Source organism: Rattus rattus, chromosome 9, assembly GCF_011064425.1.
Source record: "Rattus rattus isolate New Zealand chromosome 9, Rrattus_CSIRO_v1, whole genome shotgun sequence".
NCBI lineage: Eukaryota > Metazoa > Chordata > Mammalia > Rodentia > Muridae > Rattus > Rattus rattus.
The window spans coordinates 8,147,724-8,167,839 of record NC_046162.1 but is presented as its reverse complement, the minus strand read 5'-3'; the positions used below and the strand labels follow the sequence as shown (position 1 = coordinate 8,167,839).

General features: G+C 43.5%; 1 protein-coding gene across 1 annotated transcript in view; it reads right to left on the bottom strand.

Annotated features, from left to right (window-relative positions):
• Positions 1 to 19,529, bottom strand: part of LOC116909219 (DNA repair endonuclease XPF) — a 44,693-nt gene extending 25,164 nt beyond the window's left edge. Inside the window, exons 1-2 of the mRNA XM_032912720.1 lie at positions 19,294 to 19,529; positions 17,850 to 17,897 (exon numbers count right to left, since the gene is read on the bottom strand). Of these exons, the coding sequence (XP_032768611.1) occupies positions 17,850 to 17,897; positions 19,294 to 19,500 (255 nt within the window). The 5' untranslated portion in view covers positions 19,501 to 19,529. The remainder of the gene's footprint in view (positions 1 to 17,849; positions 17,898 to 19,293) is intronic.
• Positions 19,530 to 20,116: the final 587 nt, after the last annotated feature.

The following is a 20,116-nucleotide window of genomic DNA, read 5'->3' as shown; positions in this document are numbered from 1 at the left end:
ATAGATTGTGTGAAATTTCCAATAATCAATAAAAATATTATGTTGGGGAAAAAAGAATTTAAAGGTAAATAACACCAAAGGCCATCTGACCTACACACACACACACACACACACACACACACACACACACACTCATACCTCTCCCAAAGAGTCATCCCCTAATCTTAACATTTGTAAGCTATAACTATTCTCAAATATTCTGATTTGTGTTCCCCACTTTGGTATCTGAAAGATGATTAGTCTATTTTCACCCACGTTGAAGTTAACCTTGACCATATGTTGCCACCAATGGTATAAAAATGAAAGCGATTTCTTGTTATTAGGTAGAGGTTTACACAACATTAGAATAGTTCATATTCATGTGTGCTGTGTTCATGTGCTGTGGCTATAACAGAAGACCACAGGACAGAGGCGTAATGTCAGATCCAGTGAGAGCTGAGCTCACCCTCTCACCACTTTAGAAGAAACAGTCATGTGATGAAGCCTTATTCCATCAAGCAGGGTAATGTCCTAACAGCTCTTAAGTGTTCTCTACCTCCTACAATGATAAATGTCACCATGAGATTTCGGAGGGACATTAAAAACATAGCAGCCTGCTCTTTTGTACCCAGCGTTGTCCTCTGACCACACAGACAGACAGACAGACAGACACATGCGCGCGCGCACACACACACACACACACACACACACACACACACACACACACACTGCCACACCTCCCACCACTGAATAGTCCCTCTCAGAATCACGGATGAATACCACCTCTCCTCTGCTTCCAGTGTCACTAGACAATCAGTAAGAGTTGAAATAAACCTTTGCATTTGAAGCTTTGGGGGTTTGTTACCACATGGCCTATCCTGACCATAGTATTATTTGTTGAAGAAAAAGACACACATAGAAAACTATACCCAAATGTGCCTGACCTTTTCTATGCATATGATAGACTAGTTATAAAACAACCAACGGAACAAACAAAAGACCCCAGACAATATAAGATGTTAAGAATGGTGTACAGAAGCCAGAATATGTCTGTACTGACTCTAAGAATATAGAATGGTATGATAACTTATAAAAATGTACAGTTTATTTAAAAGTTAAATGTAAGTTAATTATACAATCTGATTTGTTCCAAGGAGTCTATCCAGGAGTGGAAACATAAGCACACTTACAAATACTTGAGGCAAATATTAACAGCAACACTATTTATAATAGCTAATCAGCTGAAGTGATCCAAATGTCTATCAATTAGCGAATGGATACACAAAATGTGGTACATCTATATAATGGAATATTACTCAACAATAAAAAGAATTAAAATACAGATGTATTCTACTCTATGAATCAAACTCAAAAACACCGTAGCAAGTGAATAAACCCACATGGACACAAAATACTATAGGTTGCATAATCAAATCTCTATGAAATGGCCCATAGTGACAAACATGTAGAGGGAGGGCAATAGCTGCCTGGAGCTGACAGGAGGGTGTGAGACTGACAAGAGCCATAAGGGAGCTTGCAGAAGTGGAGGCATAGTCTAAGACTGGACTATGAAAATGGTTGCAAAACTCTATAATTTTTTTTGTAAATATTTGAATCAGATACTTTAATGTTTATTTATTTACTTTTGAGACAGAGTCTCTCTACAGAATCCAGGCTGTCCTGAAACTTGCTATGTAGACCAGACTGGTCTCTAACTCACAGAAATCCACCTGCCTCTGACTTTCAAATGATACTTTTAATGGTCAAGTCATGCTGTGTGAATCCTATTCCAATAAAGCCATTGAAAAGGAATACAAACACAGTGTTTGGCTCAAATCAATGGTTCTGTAGATGCGGTGTTAGTACTGATCAGTTTTGAATGAGTAGAATTAAGGACTATTTTGCTAAAAGTGAAGCTTAGAGTGCTAGTTGATGGCCTGGTGCTTAAAGTGTTTTCCACAAGGCAGGAAAACCTGTGTTTGCATCATCAGGACCCATGTGAATAAGAAAAATGCAAGCAAGCCTCACAGTGCAGCTTTGTCAACCCCCACTGGGGTGGCCTCTCAGGTGATGCAGCTGCCTTTGAGTTACCTGTGCTCCTCACCGTACTCCAGTAAGCAACTCCAGTAAACTCACTGCTTTCCATGCTGGATTTTGATAGACTCATTACTTTGGTCTGTCATGGGTGAATGGACATTTCTGTGTGTCACACTAGAAAGAGCAAAGGAGGAGTCTATAATGCTAGAACTCAAAAGGGCCCCCAAGCAGATGTAGATCATCAACGTGCAAAGCGTACTTCTTTAAATGTATGTTGTTGCAACATTGACTAAAATGAACCAGTTAAACCCACACGGGAAAGGTCGGATGAGGCAGGAAGTTATAGAAGAGCTTGTTTTAAAAGAGAGAGTGAACATGGGGCTAGAGGGACCCATTAGGGTCTTCAACTTCATGTGAAAAGCCAGGAGAAGCTGTACAGTTCTATAACCCTAGTGATGGGAAGCAGGGTGCAGGCTGCCTGGAGCATGCTGGCTACTCAGCTCACTTGAGCTTTGGGACCAGAGACTTTGCTTTAAAAATAAGGTGGAGATACAGGAAGCCAACCGAAATGGACCTCTGGCCTTCACGTGCACACAGAACCACTCAGCTGATATAGTGGGGCACGCTACAATCCCGGGACCTGGGAGGTAGAGGCAGTAGTTCAAGATCAGCTTGGACTATATGTGAGACCCTGACTTAAAAACCAAACCAGGGGCTGGAGGGATGGCTCAGCGGTTAAGAGCACTGACTGCTCTTCCAGAGGTCCTGAGTTCAATTCCCAGCAACCACATGGTGGCTCACAACCTTCTGTAATGAGATCAGATGCCCTCTTCTGGTGTGTCTGAAGACAGTGATAGACAGCACTTAGTAAATAAATCTTTAAAAAAAACAAAAAACCAAATCAAATAAAAAACTCCCAGTGTGGAGTTGGGGTGCAGGGAGCAAACCCCATGAAGGGAGAAAGTGTTTTCTCAAGGATTTAATTGGTTCCAGAGTATAAAGAAAATAAAAATACTCCAATTAACTTTATCAAAGAAACTCTACCCAGAATACCAAATACCAAGGAGACAGAGAAAGGAAACTCAATAGCATAGGTTCCACTTACTCAGGTGTAAAGTGCATAGCTGAAGAGTGTCCCCCACAAAGTCTGTGTCCACCAGACCCTCAGGCTATGACTGCATTTGGAACTAGGGTCTCTACAGATGTAACTATGAAGAGGAGATCCTACAGGACAAATGTCTAGCAACTGGTGACTTCATCTGAAGAGAGGGCACATGCAAATGATAGCAGAAACTGGCATGAGGCAGATGCCAAGGATGGTGAGGGGACACTAGAGCCATACGGATGCAAGGCAGGGTTCCCTATAGAGCCCATTCTTCAGCCTCAGGCTTCTGTGTCTGAAACCATAACAACATAGCATCTGCTTTACTAAGCAACCCAACATGTATCATATTCTGGAGTCACCAGAACACAAACTGCAGGGAGACATACAAGGAGTCTAGGATCTTGGGTGAACTTGTCACCCGGTGAATGAAGGGCAGGACAGACAAGAAAGCCTGGTATAATCTTCTAAATTATGTTTTATTTAGAAATTTATGTGCCTGGGTGCATGCTGTGTGTGTGTGTGTGTGTGTGCGCGCGCGTGTGTGTGCACGCGCACATGTGTACACGGGCATGCACTCCACAGCACATGTATGCAGATCAGAGAACAACTTTAGTTAGGGTATTGATTCTTTCCTTCTACCACGTGGGTCCCAGAGATCAAACCTGGGTGTAAGGCTTGGCAGCAACTTCACCCATTGAACTAAAATCCTGATATTCTGACTCAATACATTCTGAGATTTTAGAAGTTCTAGCCAAAGTAGAGGATGCTATGAACTTGGGCTGAGTCTAACCACCAGATGCTGTATTTGACCTGTCCTGAGTTTTAAACAGTTCCATTCATTTTCAACACTGAAAAGACCTTTATGCGTTAAAAAAAAAAAATGCTGATGTTTATCTAGTTAAAAGGATCAGGGGTAGATATATAAATACATGAATGCAATAACAAAATCCTTCCATGCATGCTGCCATCCTAGCACTCAGGGACCTGAAGCAGCAGAATCGCTGTGAGTTTGAGGCTGGGCTGGGTTACACAGTGAGTTCTAGGGCAACAACAACAAAGGAAAAACAACACCATAGCACTCAGGAGGCAGAGGCAGGTGAATCTCTGTGAGGCTGAGGTCAGCCTGGTCTACATGGTGAGAGTTTCAAGCCAACCAGGGATACACAGTGAGAACCTGTATTAAAAAAAAATGATAAAAAAGTAAACAGAAAAAAAATAATGCTAAGCATTCAGCATCTCAAAGAATAAAAGCTTGAGGATGCTTGGTTAGCTAATAAAAATTTCCAGGCCATGGTAATAGAGTGGCATCCATTCAGCAAATGATTTACATTTATTGCAGTCTTGTGGTTAGCTTTGCCAACTTGGCACATGCTAGAATCACAAGGGAAGACAGTCTCAGTGAGGGATTGTCTACACTGGGCTGACCTGTGAACACGTTTTAAGTTAATTGGTGTAGGAAGCCTGTAGCGGGGGCACCACTGCCTCAGTGAGCTGAACCGTATAAGAGTAGAGAAACTGGGGATGGAGAAGTGGCTCAGTGGTTAAAGGCACTGGCTGCTCTGGAGGACCCAGGTTCAATTCTCAGCACCCACACGACAGCTAACAACCATCTTTAACTCCAGTTCCAGGGGACATGACGCCCTCTTTTGACCTCTCTGGACACCAGGCACCCAAGTGTTGCATAGATGTACATGCAGACAAAATACTTAAAATAAACTTCAAAACAAGGTTTTTAAAAAGTGAAGGAATGTAGCTGGGTGCAAGCAAGTGAGCGCATGGGCACTGAGTCTCCTACTCCTGACTGGGGACTGGGTGAGCAACTGCTTCAGGCTCCCGCCAGGCACTTCCTTGCAGTGAGGGACTTCCAGAGCTGCCACTTGAAATAAACTCTTTCTCACCTAGTTTTTTGTTTTTGTTTTTGGTTTTGGTTTTTTTTTTTTGGAGGGGGGCCAGGTTATGTCATAGCAACAGAGAGGAAGCCGGAACCAAGAATGGTCTTTAAATGCATGCAACAAGAACAGAGGGACGAATGTAAAGCCAGAGACACACACAGCTGAGATGTCCGTGCAATACCACACAGGTACGGTTGGAATCAGCAGGCTGGCCAGGGGCTGTGGCTGGCTAGCATGCACAAGGTCCTGGGTTCAACCCCAGTGCCACAAAACAAAGTGAAACAACATACATAGTTCAGCAGGTAGCTTCCCATCCTAAAAGCTGCTCCTCACCAGACACACTGACATGTTTTAAATGAAATACTGACAAATATAAAAACAAGAACAAGAGTTCCAGAAAAATTTGGATGTATTTTACCTGTCAAACAAAAGGGGACTGAAAAACAATGAGATTTAACAGCATCCACATTTAATGGGAAATGCAAAACAGTAAAAAGAAATAAGGCAAATTTAAAAAAAAGACTTGACATGTTTAAATAGTATTTGTGATGGATAGAAAATACTTACACATTAATATGAATGAACATTTAAAAGCTAAAAAGAGGAACCGCACCACTGGTCTGTACACACACACACACACACACACAGAGTCACATTCACACCACTGGTCTGTGTACACACACACACACACACACACAGAGTCACATTCACACCACTGGTCTGTGTACACACACACACACACACACAGAGTCACATTCACACAACTGGGCTGTGCAAACACACACACACACAGAGTCACATTCACACCACTGGGCTGTGTACACACACACACACACACACACAGAGTCACATTCACACCACTGGGCTGTGTACACACACATACACACACACACACACACACAGAGTCACATTCACACCACTGGTCTGTGTACACACACACACACACACACACATACACACACAGAGTCACATTCACACCACTGGTCTGTGTACACACACACACACACACACACACAGAGTCACGTTCACACCACTGGGCTGTGTACACACACACACACACACACACACACACACAGAGTCACATTCACACCACTGGTCTGTGTACACACACACACACACACACACACACACAGAGTCACATTCACACCAGGTCTGTGTCACACACCACACATGGTCTGTGTCACACACACACACACACACACACACACACAGAGTCACGTTCACACCACTGGTCTGTGTACACACACACACACACACACACAGACACACACACGTTCTGGGCTGTGTACACACACACACACACACAGTCACATTCACACCACTGGTCTGTGTACACACACACACACACACACACAGAGTCACATTCACACCACTGGTCTGTGTACACACACACACACACACACACACACAGAGTCACATTCACACCACTGGTCTGTGTACACACACACACACACACACACACAGAGTCACGTTCACACTACTGGGCTGTGTACACACACACACACACACACACACACACACACACAGAGTCACATTCACACCACTGGTCTGTGTACACACACACACACACACACACACACACACACACAGAGTCACGTTCACACCACTGGTCTGTGTACACACACACACACACACACACACACACACACAGAGTCACATACACACCACTGGTCTGTGTACACACACACACACACACACACAGAGTCACATTCACACCACTGGTCTGTGTACACACACACACACACACACACACGTTCACACCACTGGTCTGTGTACACACACACACACACACACACACAGTTCACACCCACTGGGCTGTGTACACACACACACACATACACACACACACACACACACACAGAGTCACGTTCACCCCACTGGTCTGTGTACACACACATACACACACACACAGAGTCACGTTCACACCACTGGGCTGTACACACCCACACCCACCAACACACACACCATTGGGGCACACACATGTACACACGCCCACAGCCACACCCACCCACTCCAGAGACAAGCAAACACAAATGATAGACATGTGAAAAATGTATCCTTAGCAACTGAAGACATTGCACACTGGATAATAAGACTGTGTGGCCTTAGAGGCAATGTGAGAAGCCAGGGTGAGACTGTGCTTAACAGGGATGCTGAGTCAGAAGCACTCTCATGACTGAGTGTGAGTTAATGAAACTCTGTGCATAGTGTATAGCACTTATTTATTGTATGTGCGTGGCCACCGGAATGTGAAGGTGTATGTGTGGAGATCAGGGAACATGGGAGTTGGTCCTTTTTCCCAGCACATGTGTACTAGGGGTTGAATCAGGACCTTTAGCTTTGAGACTTTGTCTTCCCCTTCAGAGCCATCTTACTGGCCCAGTAGAAAACCTTCTTGGGATCATACCTTTGTTTTGGAAACAAAACAAAGTCTGAGAAAGTGACCATAACTGTGCACAAAGTTGTATTGTAAAAAGATGCTCGTGTCCTCTCTGTTTCCAGAAAAGCACAACCTGCAAGTGCAAACTCAACAGTATGGGACTGGCTGGGCTAGGACAAATGGCTCCGGCAATCAAGTGCCTAAAGTGAGTCACAGGCTGATGAGAGACAATGAGAGACATCACAAGGTAGATGACAGTCAAGGAATGACACCTGAACATGCATGCACATGAAAAAATACAGTGATTTAAATCCAAGATTTAAAAACTTAACACTGGTAGATGCTCCTGCAGGGCCAGGGGCATCCGGCTGGTTGGGGGCAGGGGGCAGGGTTATGTCCTGGTTTACAGTGCTAGGCTGTATCAGGGCTTCTAACCTTTCAGGAGAAGAACACCATACCACGAGATGAGATTCTGAGTACACACAATGAAAAGCTATGATGGGGTTGTAAGTGTCATCCTCTTTCCTTTCTCTACAGACTTTTGTCTGTATCTCAAGTTCGACAAGATAAAGTTATGTTTGTTATGACCAAGAAAGAAACCACGCACAGCTAGTAAATATCATAACGCTGTGCTCTGTGAATCCCACCAGAACCTGGTGTCTGGATATTTCTTCTTCCTCCCAGGCTGCAGAGTTTTCCACCCTGTTGTTCCCTAATTCCTCTCTGTATCCACACAGTCTTCCTGCCAGGGAGGCTTTCTCTTCTTCCAGTTCTGATCTTCCCTGGTAAATTCCCAAAAGTGCCCCACCCCCAATTCCCCCAAGAACACTGGCTGGAAAAGCAGTTTGCATATTTCCTGAAACAAAGTTTCAGTAGCCCCAGAGGGAATGCTAAGTTTGAGTTCTTGAGAAAAAGTAGACCTTTAGTGGTGTTACTTCTTTTTAATGTTTTTAATTTATTTTTACATGTATGAGTGTTTAATTACATGTATGACTATGTGTCATGTGTGTGTGTGCTGTCCACAGAGGCAAGAGGAGGGCATCATATCCCCTGGGACTGGACTTCCAGGCAGTTGTGAATGGCCACATGGGTGCTGGGAATTAAAGCTTGGTCCCCTAGAGAAGTAGCCAGTGCTCTTAACCACTGATATGATCCACTATGAGGATTTACCATCGGGACATTAATTCTCTTTCCTTTGACTTTCTTAGGATGTTTCATGTCTGTCTTGAATGTGAATTGTTGTTCACTCATTTATCCCAAATGATCCCTGAGAAAATGACTGAAATGTCGACATTTTCCAGGAAAGGACAGTTTCAGTGAGCCAAGCCTTCTTTAGTCTGTTTTCACGTTTTATTAAGATTTCAGATTCCCTTGCTATGATGTGTATTGAACCTTGATATATTTGAAATTTAATTTGAAATAAATTCAATTTTAAGTTTAATTCATTTTACTCTGAAATATCATGAAAGGAACAGAGAACATTGTAAATGATTACACTTTGAAAAATACAGAAGACGCTCAAAAGTATCGAAAGGAATAGAAGAAACAGGAATTAGAGACAGGCGATGCTTTAATTTTTGTAGGTAGGGGCCAGCAAGATGGCTCAGTGGATAAAGGTGCTTGCCATCATATCTGGTGACCTGAGTTTGATCCCAGGGGCCACTTGGGGAAAGGTGAGAACTGACTCCCATAAGTTGTCCTCTACCCTTCACACATGCACAATGGAATGCACACACACATGTGCTCACACTTAAAAATAAAATATACATATAATAAAAAAATTAAAAACTGTTTTAGTGGGTTAACAATACTTAATTGTAAAAATTATTTGTTTTTACTTTGCTATTTTTTTATTATTTTAGGATTTAATTGAGGGCTTCACAATGCTACCTTTTAAAAAATTCTTGAAAATTTTTATTAATTAATTTATTATTTATTAATCATGTATGTGGGCATGACATATGTCTATCACAACACTTGTGTGGAAGTCAGAGAACAAGTTTGCAAGTTGGTTCTCTTCTTCAACATGTATATGGGGCCCTGTGATCCAGCTCAGGTTATCAGACAAGGCAAACACTTTTACCAACTCCTCGGCCTCTTGTTTGGAGCAATGTTTACGGGGCGGGTATACAATGGCAGAGCACATGTCAAGCATTGTATAAATCCTGTGTTCTGTCTTCAGTAGGGAAGTCCAGAGAAGACCACAGAAAGTACAAAGTAATCAGGCATGGCGCCTCATGCCTCTAATGATGGAACTGGAGAGCTTAAGCCAGGAGAATTCCCACAGGTTTGAAGCTACAAAGAACAGTAACAAATAAAAAATAACAAAGTAGCATGCTATAAGGTCACTTGCTACATTCACTTTTAGCTGTCAGTCTCAATTGAGTCAATAGCCAGAAACTGCCTCTCAATTAAGGATAGTACTCAAATATTCCAATTAAAGCCATATGCAGGGGGGCTGGAGAGATGACTCAGTGGTTAAGAGCACTGACTGCTCTTCCAGAGGTCCTGAGTTCAAATCCCAGCAATCACATGATGGCTCACAACTATCTGAATGGGATCTGATGCTCTCTTCTGGTGTGTCTGAAGACAGCTACAGTGTCCTCAAATGCATAAAATAAATAAATCTTAAAAAATAGTTGGGACTTTGCAGATTTCAGTATATTGGTCATTTGGCAAATTGGGTTTCTGTAAGTTAATTTTCTGTGAGTTGGTCATAAAATGAATTGACTAAGAGCTATATACCCAGCATATTATTTAATTTTTTTCTAATAAACGTATGCTTTCTGTACTGTTGTCTCCCTTTTATGAATGAAAACAATGGATGCTTTTAAGGGTAGGGCTGTGGAAGCCCAGAGCTCATACTATAAACCTGACCATAGAGCCAGATTCTAGGTCCGCAATCATTGAGCTACTGTAAGAGCTCTGGCTTCACCTTGGGCTTCTCTTTCTCCAAGAAGCCTTTGCTGACCTACAGGACTAGACACAGGCCCTGTGTCCCAGCATATTTACTGCTCTGGAAGTGAGGAGTCGCCACTCTAGGTGTCTGCCTTGCCATGATATTGTGAGCTCCTTGAGCTACTCAGAGACGGAGGGAGAAGAGAGGAGGCCCAAGGAAGGGGCTTCTTAGTCTCTGCCTTTCTCATTTCCTCATTTTCCACAGGGAAATCACTCTGCAGTGCTTTGGCTCCGTCCATCCCTCCTCCAGCCTTGCAGGAATTTCTGGAAAGCTCTGTAGTAAGGTGCCAGGATTAGCATGGTAGGCAGTACAGAGCTGGTGTTTCTCACCTGTCTCCAAGCTCCCCACTGTGGTTTGTCTTGGGACTTCTCTGGGGATTTGGCTCAAGGCATCTTACAACTTCCTAGCAGATTATGAGGAAAACAAGTTGGGTCTGGATGGTTGTCACGGTGCACGCCTGTCATCACAACTCCAGCAGTCTGAGGGAGAGGGATTTCTGTGAGTTCTATGCAACGCTATCTCTAAAAACAAAACAAACAAACAGAAAGGCTGAGCTGGGGAGACAGTTATCAGACGAAGGTGCTTGTTGCCAAGCCTGATGACCTGCATTTGACACATGGCCAAAGGACAGAAGTTGTCTCTGACTTACACACATGAGGCACGCTGTGCCTCACAAAAACAAACACAAACACATAAATAACTACACCTTTAAAGTAAACAATATAAGTAAAAGGAAGATGAGGAGGGGCAAAAGCAAACCTGGATGGACTGTGAATTGTTACAATGCGCCCTACACAGGTGCTTGTTGTTGGAGCCAGGGTCTGCCTTGGTTGTCTAGGCTCACTTGGAATGTGTAGCCCTTCTCCCTCAGTTGCTGAAGGACCAAATCACAGGCTTATACCTTCTCAAGGCGTATAATTCATAAATATCCTGACAGCAGTATCTGACATGTTGAAATTTAAACAGAGATGCATCACTTAAATAAAGAGCTCCCCAAGGAGATAGAGAAATGGGGCATGTGTGGTGATGAGCTACAGGGACTCCAGGAACTTGATGCAAACCCCCACACACTAACTGGCTGGGATGTAGCTCAATGGTAGGGCACTTGGCTAGCATGCTGAAACCTAGGCTTGTTCCTCAGCAACGCACACACCAAAATGTTAAAAAAATATTTGCTTATATGCCGCATTACAAAGGAACTTGACACCAACTTCATCCAGCAATGTATGAGAAGTGTCCAGGACAACTTAATAAGAAAAACCAATTGAAGGCACAGAGATTAGAAAGGAGGGATAAAGAAAATAGCAAGGTGAAAATATGGAGATATATATACACACACACACACACACACACACACACACACACACACACACACACATTTAAGATTTAAGTTGTTATACATGGAATTTAATCACATTCCTAAATATCACATTCAAGTGAGAATCCTGATTGCATTTAACATGCTAAAGCAGAAGAAATCAACAGTATCAGATAATGTAAAATATCTTAAAATAATTTGAATATGATATATCTGTGATTCCTGCTTGAAAAAAATGATAAGGCTTTGTTAAGAGATGTTAAAGGAGGCTAAACAGGTAGAGAGACATTCTATGCTCATGAGTAGTGTGAAGACTGAATTTAGATTCAAGGTCATTGCAATTAAAGTCACAAGAAGGATCTTAAGGAGCTTGATAAAATGATTCTAAATTTTATTTGGGGTCCGGAGTCACTAGGACATTTTTGAAGAAAAACAAGAGAGAGCAGTCTGGCCCTACTGTATATTAGGACTACGAATGAAGCTTTAGCAAGTGAGACATCTGTTAGTGAGGGGAGAGCCAAGATGGCTCAGTGGGGAAACAGACCTGTTGCCAAGCACAATGACCTGGGTTTGATCCTCAGGAAGGACACGGTAGAAGGAGTGACACAATTTCAAAATGTATTGTTTATTTGTTTGCTTGTTTGCTTCCTTCTTTCCTTCCTCCTTCCTTCCCTCCTTCTCCTCCTCCTCTTCTTCCTCCTCCTCCCCTTCTTGTAGGGGCCCAACCCCAAGATCACCTATAAAAGATGCTTGGCACGACTGTGAAGATGCTAGTATCAATTATGTGATACTCATTAACTTGAAATTGCTAGGCATAAACTAAACCTGATAATACCAGAGGACTGTGTTAGAAGCTTTTACGGATCCATTGACCCTCATAATATTTTTATTTACTGTCTTCTGGCCTCTACATGTATGCCATGGCAGGTTTGTGTGCACTTAAGAGCACACGCACAAGATAATTAAATAAACATAAAGAGAACAAAAGAGTACCATCTCATGCAAAAGAGAGCAAGCAGTAGTAAACATAATGCAGGTTGACGATGGATTGGCAGGGGGAGGAAGACAGGATGGACCATGGACATACACACAGATGGATATACACACGGAAGGATATACACTTGGATGGATATACAAACAGACAGATATACACACGGATGGATATACACAGACGGATATACACATGGACAAATATACACATGGACAGACATACACACAGATGGATATACACACGAAAGGATATACAGATGGATGGATATGGATATACACATGGATGGATATACACACAGACAGATATATGCACAGGGTTGCATGTAGGTGATAGTCTTGTCAAGGCAGAGGAGTATGGTTCTGAATTATTAAAAAGCAACTAACTAAATTAAAGTAGGTCATGCTTGGACCAATAATGTGCTTCACTGAATCCAAGCATGTGATTACTGTTATTCTATGCACTGGTGGCCAAATTAAAAATACAGTAAACATCAGATAACAAATGGAATGTGGTTATCTACTAGAGGAACCTGATGAAGCTTGCATGTAGACCAGATACTAAGCATTCCATTCAAAGAGACAGAACAACAGTTTGGAATCCCCTACCAACAAAATAATAATAATGATTCCAGAACGCCTATGAGGAGTGCATTTCAAAAGTCCACCTCAGAATCTTTTTTTAAAAAAATTCTCTTCCATCTTAAAACCCTCTCTACTACACCCAAGGGAAATACTGCAGAGACCTGTTACTCCTTTATTCTCCTACAGGTCAGGACACACATCCTTGTTCTTTTAGTCCTACAAGGAATTAATGTGAAACGAGGCCTTGCCCAATGGTTTGCCATGGAGTAGGATCAGTTTACAACTTCTATAATTCGTTTTCACAGCACAGAACCCTGTGAAGCACATCAGAACACTCTGTCCTTTGGATCATTCCGAGGTAACCAGAATTTGTTCAAAGTGTCAGGAACGTGCCAGTGTGAGCGCATCTTTACAATGTAACTTCTTAGATTCTTTAGGGCCTGGAAAATAATAATCACATCTTATCTCCACCATATTATGTTCTACTATTCCGCACACAGTAGACACCTTGGTGTTTCTTGAACACTTGGCATGGTTTTTCTAAGGAATAGTTTAGAAGACCCTGGTTTTAAGGAGAAAGCACTTGTTGAGTACCAGGGAGATGGCTCAGTTGGTAAAATGGTTGCTGTGTAAACCAAAGGGTCTGAATTTGAGCTCAGAACCCAACCAATAAACCAATCAACCAACCAACCAACAAACAAAACAAAACAAAAACAAAACAAAACAAAACAAAACAAAACACCCCCCAAATCCAAACCAGCACCACTGGGTGGGGGACAGCAAGGGAGACAGGAGCTTGTTGGCAGATAGCCAGGCAAAAGTGGTGGCGTTATCTAAGCAATGATTGAAATTGACTTCTGGCTACCACTGACAGGTGTACAGACACACACACACAAACATACACACTCACACACACACACATACACACACACACACACACACACAAACATACACACACAAACACACACACATACACACACACACACACACACACACACACACACACACACACACACACACACACACAACACACACACACACACACACACACACAAACACACACACACACACACACACACAAACACACACACACACAAACACACACACACACACACACACACACACAAACATACACACACACAACACACACACACACACACACACACAAACATACACACACAAACACAAACATACACACACACAAACACACACACAAACATACACACACAAACACAAACATACACACACACACACACACACACACACAAACTGACAGAGATTTGAAGACAAAGACAAGCCACTTACATGGGGCTGAAAATGTCTCTGCAGTTAAAAGCATGCATTGTTCTTGCAAAGGACTCAAGTTTGGGTTCCCAGCACCCAGATATTGGCACTCACAACCTCCTGAACTCCACATTCAGGAATCGATGCCCTCTTCTGGCCTCCTAGGCACCTATACTCACATATCCCCACATAGATACATATACATAGAATTAAAACTAAAATAAGCCTTTTTTCTAAGATGTGCATATATGTTAAAAGACAACCATAGGAACAGACAAGGGCTACATGGAAACTGTGGGGAAAATCAAAGAAATAATTAAGCCTTTGGAGTAAGGTGAGCCATCAAACTGAAAGCAGTAAAGCCCTTTCTCATAAGGCTAGCTGTCAGAAGCAGGTGTCCCCAAGAAAATACCTATTTAGAAAAAAAAGAAAAGGTCTCTTTACTATCCACTGAGAGTGTTTTAGAAGGCAGAAAAGCCCTACATATTTTTGAGAAGCTCATAAGCAAACCCATGTCTAGACACATGCTCATATTTTTCCAATCAAGATATTTACATTAAAAAAAAACAAACAAACAAAAACCACACCCTGGGCCACCCCGCCTCTGAGACTCTGTGCTCTGATTAACTCCACCTACCAAGATGCTTTTTTTTTGCCACTTTACACATGTAAAGGGGTTCTAGGCTGATCCTTCCAACACCCACAGACCATAGAGCCAAACAGCAGTGCTGTCGCAAGGCAGCAGGCAGGAGAAAGGAGCTCACTGTGGTTTACTGGGGCTTGCCGTTCCATCCCAGGTTAGGGGTGACATAAAACACAAATGATGATCTTTAGAAGAGGCTAGACAAGCTAGAAACGCAAAAATCCATCTTTATTTTCTCTACCCAATCCCTTCTCAAGTTTATTCAGAGTGTGTGTGTGTGTGTGTGTGTGTGTGTGTGTGTGTGTGTGTTTATCCTGTGTATGCTTGTGTCATTGCATTCAAGCCATGTGAGCAACTTCATCACAGTGGCTCCTGCTTCGCAGTTCATGGCTCTTTGACCAGCACAGCTCAAGTCCCACCTGTTCCTCTGCTAATCTGGTCCAATGGGCCAAGTGTGCACCCCACATCTGTCTGACAAGTCCTAGCCATTTCCCAACTCAGTTGCTCTGTGTTGGCTGGCCCCGTGTGGCTGTGACTTCTTCCTCTGATCTCTGGAGCACTTTCATCTCTGCTGTGGCCTTCTGCCTGTGAATTCTCATTGCTGCAGGACTGAGTGAGGCTTGATGACCTGGACTGTGTGGCACATCAGAAACAGAGGGCTCTTTGCCAGATGCAGAAAGCAGACTTGCCCTGCCATGCGTCCCACACTCTCTCCTCAGCAGCCACTGCATGCAGCTCTGCCCAGAAATAAAGCTGCACAGGGAGACAAGCCCTGACTAAGCAAGAGGTGCTCTCTTGCTGACAGATTCTGGAGTCAAAACGACAGGCAAAGCCCCCAGTGTGACTTCGACAGGCTGGGCCAACATTTCATTAGGACTTGTTCGCTTACCATTTTAAAGTATTAAGAAATTACATTTATTTGTGTTCACGAGTCATTAGGCTTGGTGGCAGCACCTTGGCCTGTTGCGTTAGCTCCCTGACTCCTTTTTACTGTAGCCTAGAACCCCAGGAACCCTTTCGTCTAACAGCAGAATGGAGTTTGCTTGGCCACAGCTCTCCGGGAGCTGCATTCTCTAGTGGGACGAGATGCCTGGAAACTAGTCACAGTTCTTCCTTGTCACTCACAAATCTGTGGGAACAGAGACTCCCCTGGCGCATGCACCGAGAAGGCACTTAGAAGCATCTGAAAATGAACTATAGTTCTTAAAATTGGCCCCGCTGGGGCTGCAGAGATGGATCAGTGATTGACAGCACTGCTCCTCCAGGCTGAGCTTGGTCCCTAGCACCCCTGCCAGGCACCACCTTCTGATCTCCTTGGGCACTGCACTCACATGTGTACACATTCACACACGCACACACACACACACACACACACACACACAAATAAATCTTTAAAAGTAAGCATTAACATGCAGTTTTAAATATAATAATGTCTTAGTACCAAATTATACTTCCAGAACACGGATGACCACACTCTGAGAACAGAAGGGTTTATTTGAGAGAAGCAAGAGGATCCAGAGGAGGGAAGATGGGTGAGGCACAAATATGACCCAAGTGTCATGGGATATATGTTTAACAATGTTGTAATGAAATATTCTGCATGCTCTCTAAAACATGAAAATGTTTATTTTTCATCCTATCTTTATTTATCTTATGTAAATGTATATTTATTTTAATATATTTTTATTTATACTATTTACTTTATTATATGCTTATTTTATATATAAATATATACAAATATATTTATATAATAAACATAATAATGCATATTTTATATAATTTTACTTACATAAATATAAAAGTATATATACATTTATGTTTCATATACTAATTAAAATATACATTTACATATATTCAGCACATATCCTTTTAAAAATGTACTTTTTGTTGAGTTTTATGTGTGTGGGTGATTCAGCTGCATGTATGTCCGTGTACTATGTGTGTGTCTGGTGTAGAACAGATGCCAGATCTGAAATGGAGTTGCAGATGGCTGAGCTAACATGGTAGTGTGGGGAATTGAACCTGGGTCCTCTAGAAGGGCAGCCAGTGCTCTTCACTATGAGCTATCTTTGAAGCCCACAATCTCTTTTCTTTAACGAGGTGTAACTTGTTGATATATAATGCTGGAAATAGGTTTTATCCCTGGGAGTCATGGGAGCTTGTTTGCAATGCTATAAAAAAGTAGTTGGGTTTGTATGCAAATACAAATACTGTGGCCAGAGAGGGGGTTTGGCGGCTACAATCATTTATTCTCTCAGAGGACCCAGGCTTGATTCCCAGTACAACTATCTATAGCTCCAGTTCCAGGAGTCTAACCTCTTCTGACCTCTTAGGTACCAGACACATGTGGTGCAGAGTCATGTGCGCAGGCAAAACGTCTCTGAACATAAAAAATAAAGATTAGAAATACCTAAAACAAATGTGCCACTGTGCCAGTGGTCACACAGCATACAATATGTACAATTGTGTGCACTGTGCACAATACTCAGTAATATACTAAACGACTGTCTAGTTCTGTACTTTTCTTCCTTATTTTGGAGGTCTCCTACTTATAAAAACCAGCCAACCGTCAAACAGTGAGCCGTGCTAATAGTGGCATTAGGTCCAAACAGCTGTATTTACTAGTCTCTTGGTTATATCAAGAGGTCAATGTCTAATTGAGATATTTAAAATTTTTTACTTTAAGGTGTTTGACTCCTTCTGTCTTCAACTGATTGATAAAGTACTCCTGAATCAAATTAAACTCATTAGTAAGCTGTTTGGTACAGAGCAGGGCACTTTTAAAACAGGCTGCAGGGATTTAAAGTGAGGTCTCGGTTCTCAGAGCTCACGAGCATCACAGAGAATATACAACCCATCAGCCAATCGGGTCACTTTAATTAAGTTTGGTAAGCTTAAGTTGTGCTTTGGAGTTTATTTAAGAAATAACTGTGCTTCCGTCATTATTTCCATTTCAACACCAAGCCACAGAACCTTTTAAAATCATGGGTTAAAAGTTTTCTACTACCTAGAAACCACTTCCGGCCTAAGCCGGGTGAGACAAGGGATTCCTCTCTGCAGACAATGCATCAGAATTGATGCTTCCTGGAGCGACCCCAGAATGTCCATAGACGCAATGGCCCGTTAGTCTCTCAGTCCAACGCCACTTTTCCGGGCATCGTACATTGCACGAAGTCCTTTGCCAAGCACTGCGAGATTCCTAGGGGCATCCAACAGGGCCTCAGCCTTTAAAGGTGACTGTTCTCAGCTGACATTTTCTTCCTGGCCAATATACCTAGGGGATCGTCGGATTTATCATGCTAGGCTAAGTCCCCATTTCTCAATGTCCCCATCAAAGCAGGACTCATTCCATTGTCCTCGGGATCACCAGTTCTCCTTAACCCAGATTAATCGCTCCCTTAGCTTTAACTTCCAGTCTTCCCCCACCCCCTTATTTCCCTAGTCCCTCTTCTTTTGTGCAACCTCAAGATCTCCTTTTCCACTTTCTAATCACTCTCAGAGACCCTGTCATCCCCATCATTGCCCTTTTAGGGGCCACACTCTGTCCCCCAAACACACTTAATATCCAACTTCAAATCCAGACGCTATTCCTACACAGATTCCGATACCTTCTCTCCTTTTAGTGCAATCCATTCCACTCCTCTACCTCAATGTGTGGCCTAGTCGTCCCTCTCTTATTTAGTGTTAGGGAGTGTGTGGGACCCTTTTTCCCAGTGTCTTCGAACTGTGTCTTGGCTCTGTATTTCCCTCAAGGACCTCTATTCAACGCTCTCCCATGTCAACTGAGGAACCCAAGATTTCTTTGGGATGTGTTCCATACTTGGCAGAGTCATCCCGCAGTGTCAGAGTCCTGGATCTCCTTCAAGCACCTTCACTCAATGCCCTCCCATGTCGTGGCAGTCACTTGGACTTCCCTGGGGTTCCCTTCCCTCCTCCGCAGCGACCTGGAACTGTGTAGGTGTCTCGTATCTCCCCCTAGGGATCTTAATTCATTCCTTTTGTTGCCCTGTTTGAGACCTGCAGGTTTCGGGGTCCCTGCAACCGTATAGCTTCGCGTTCCTGCCGCACCAGTCTCGGCTCGGATGTCCCCCAAACCCTCCGGTCCACCCATCCCTCGGTCGCACCTCCTCGGCAGGCTGCGTGTTGAGCACCAGCACCAGGCAGGCAGGGTGGCAGTGAAGCCGCAGGAAATGGTAGAGGAGCCGGTCGGCGCCGAGCCCGCGGGCGCACACCACCAGCCCGTCGCTGTCGAGCAGTTCCAGCACCTGCTGCCTCTCGTACTCCAACAGAGGCGCCATACTCTGGCGTTCGCCCGGCAGGCCGGGCTCCATGGGCGCCCTTCCGGGACCGCGGCCGCGCGTTGACGGAAAGAGCCGAGTCGAGCCGAGTCGAGCCGAGCGCTGGCCGAACGCAGAGCAGGGAAGCGAAGGTGGGAGGAGCTTGGAACAGAGGTGGCTGCAAACGCCAACTCTGAGAGTAGGCCGGATGTGGCCGAAGGGAGCCAAGTTCAAGAGGACAGCCTGCCGATTGTAGCCGAAGAAGAGCCGAGGGGGGACAAGTGTGGCCCGAATGTGTCCGAGCCAGAGGGCAGATCTAGTTGAACTCAGCCAAGAGGTACCAAAAGCGTTAGGGCGTCGGGGTTCCCCATCCCTTAGTTCTCTGGACCTAGACATAAACTAACAAAATACAAACTGAGAAATCTAATCCACGTGATCCCTTATACCGACAGTTCAAATGTTAGCTGTCAGTATTCCAAGTGCATCCAGAATTGACACTGTTTTTCTAGCGTGCAGGTTTAGTCTCTACTTTTACAAGTATTTCCTCCCTCACCTTGAAAATTTTGAATAAGCATAATACCTTATGAGTTTCAGTTTCTTGTTTGCAAAGGGCTGGAATATAATAAGATATTTTACAAAGCCGCACTCAGGTGCCAGCTACAGCCACGTT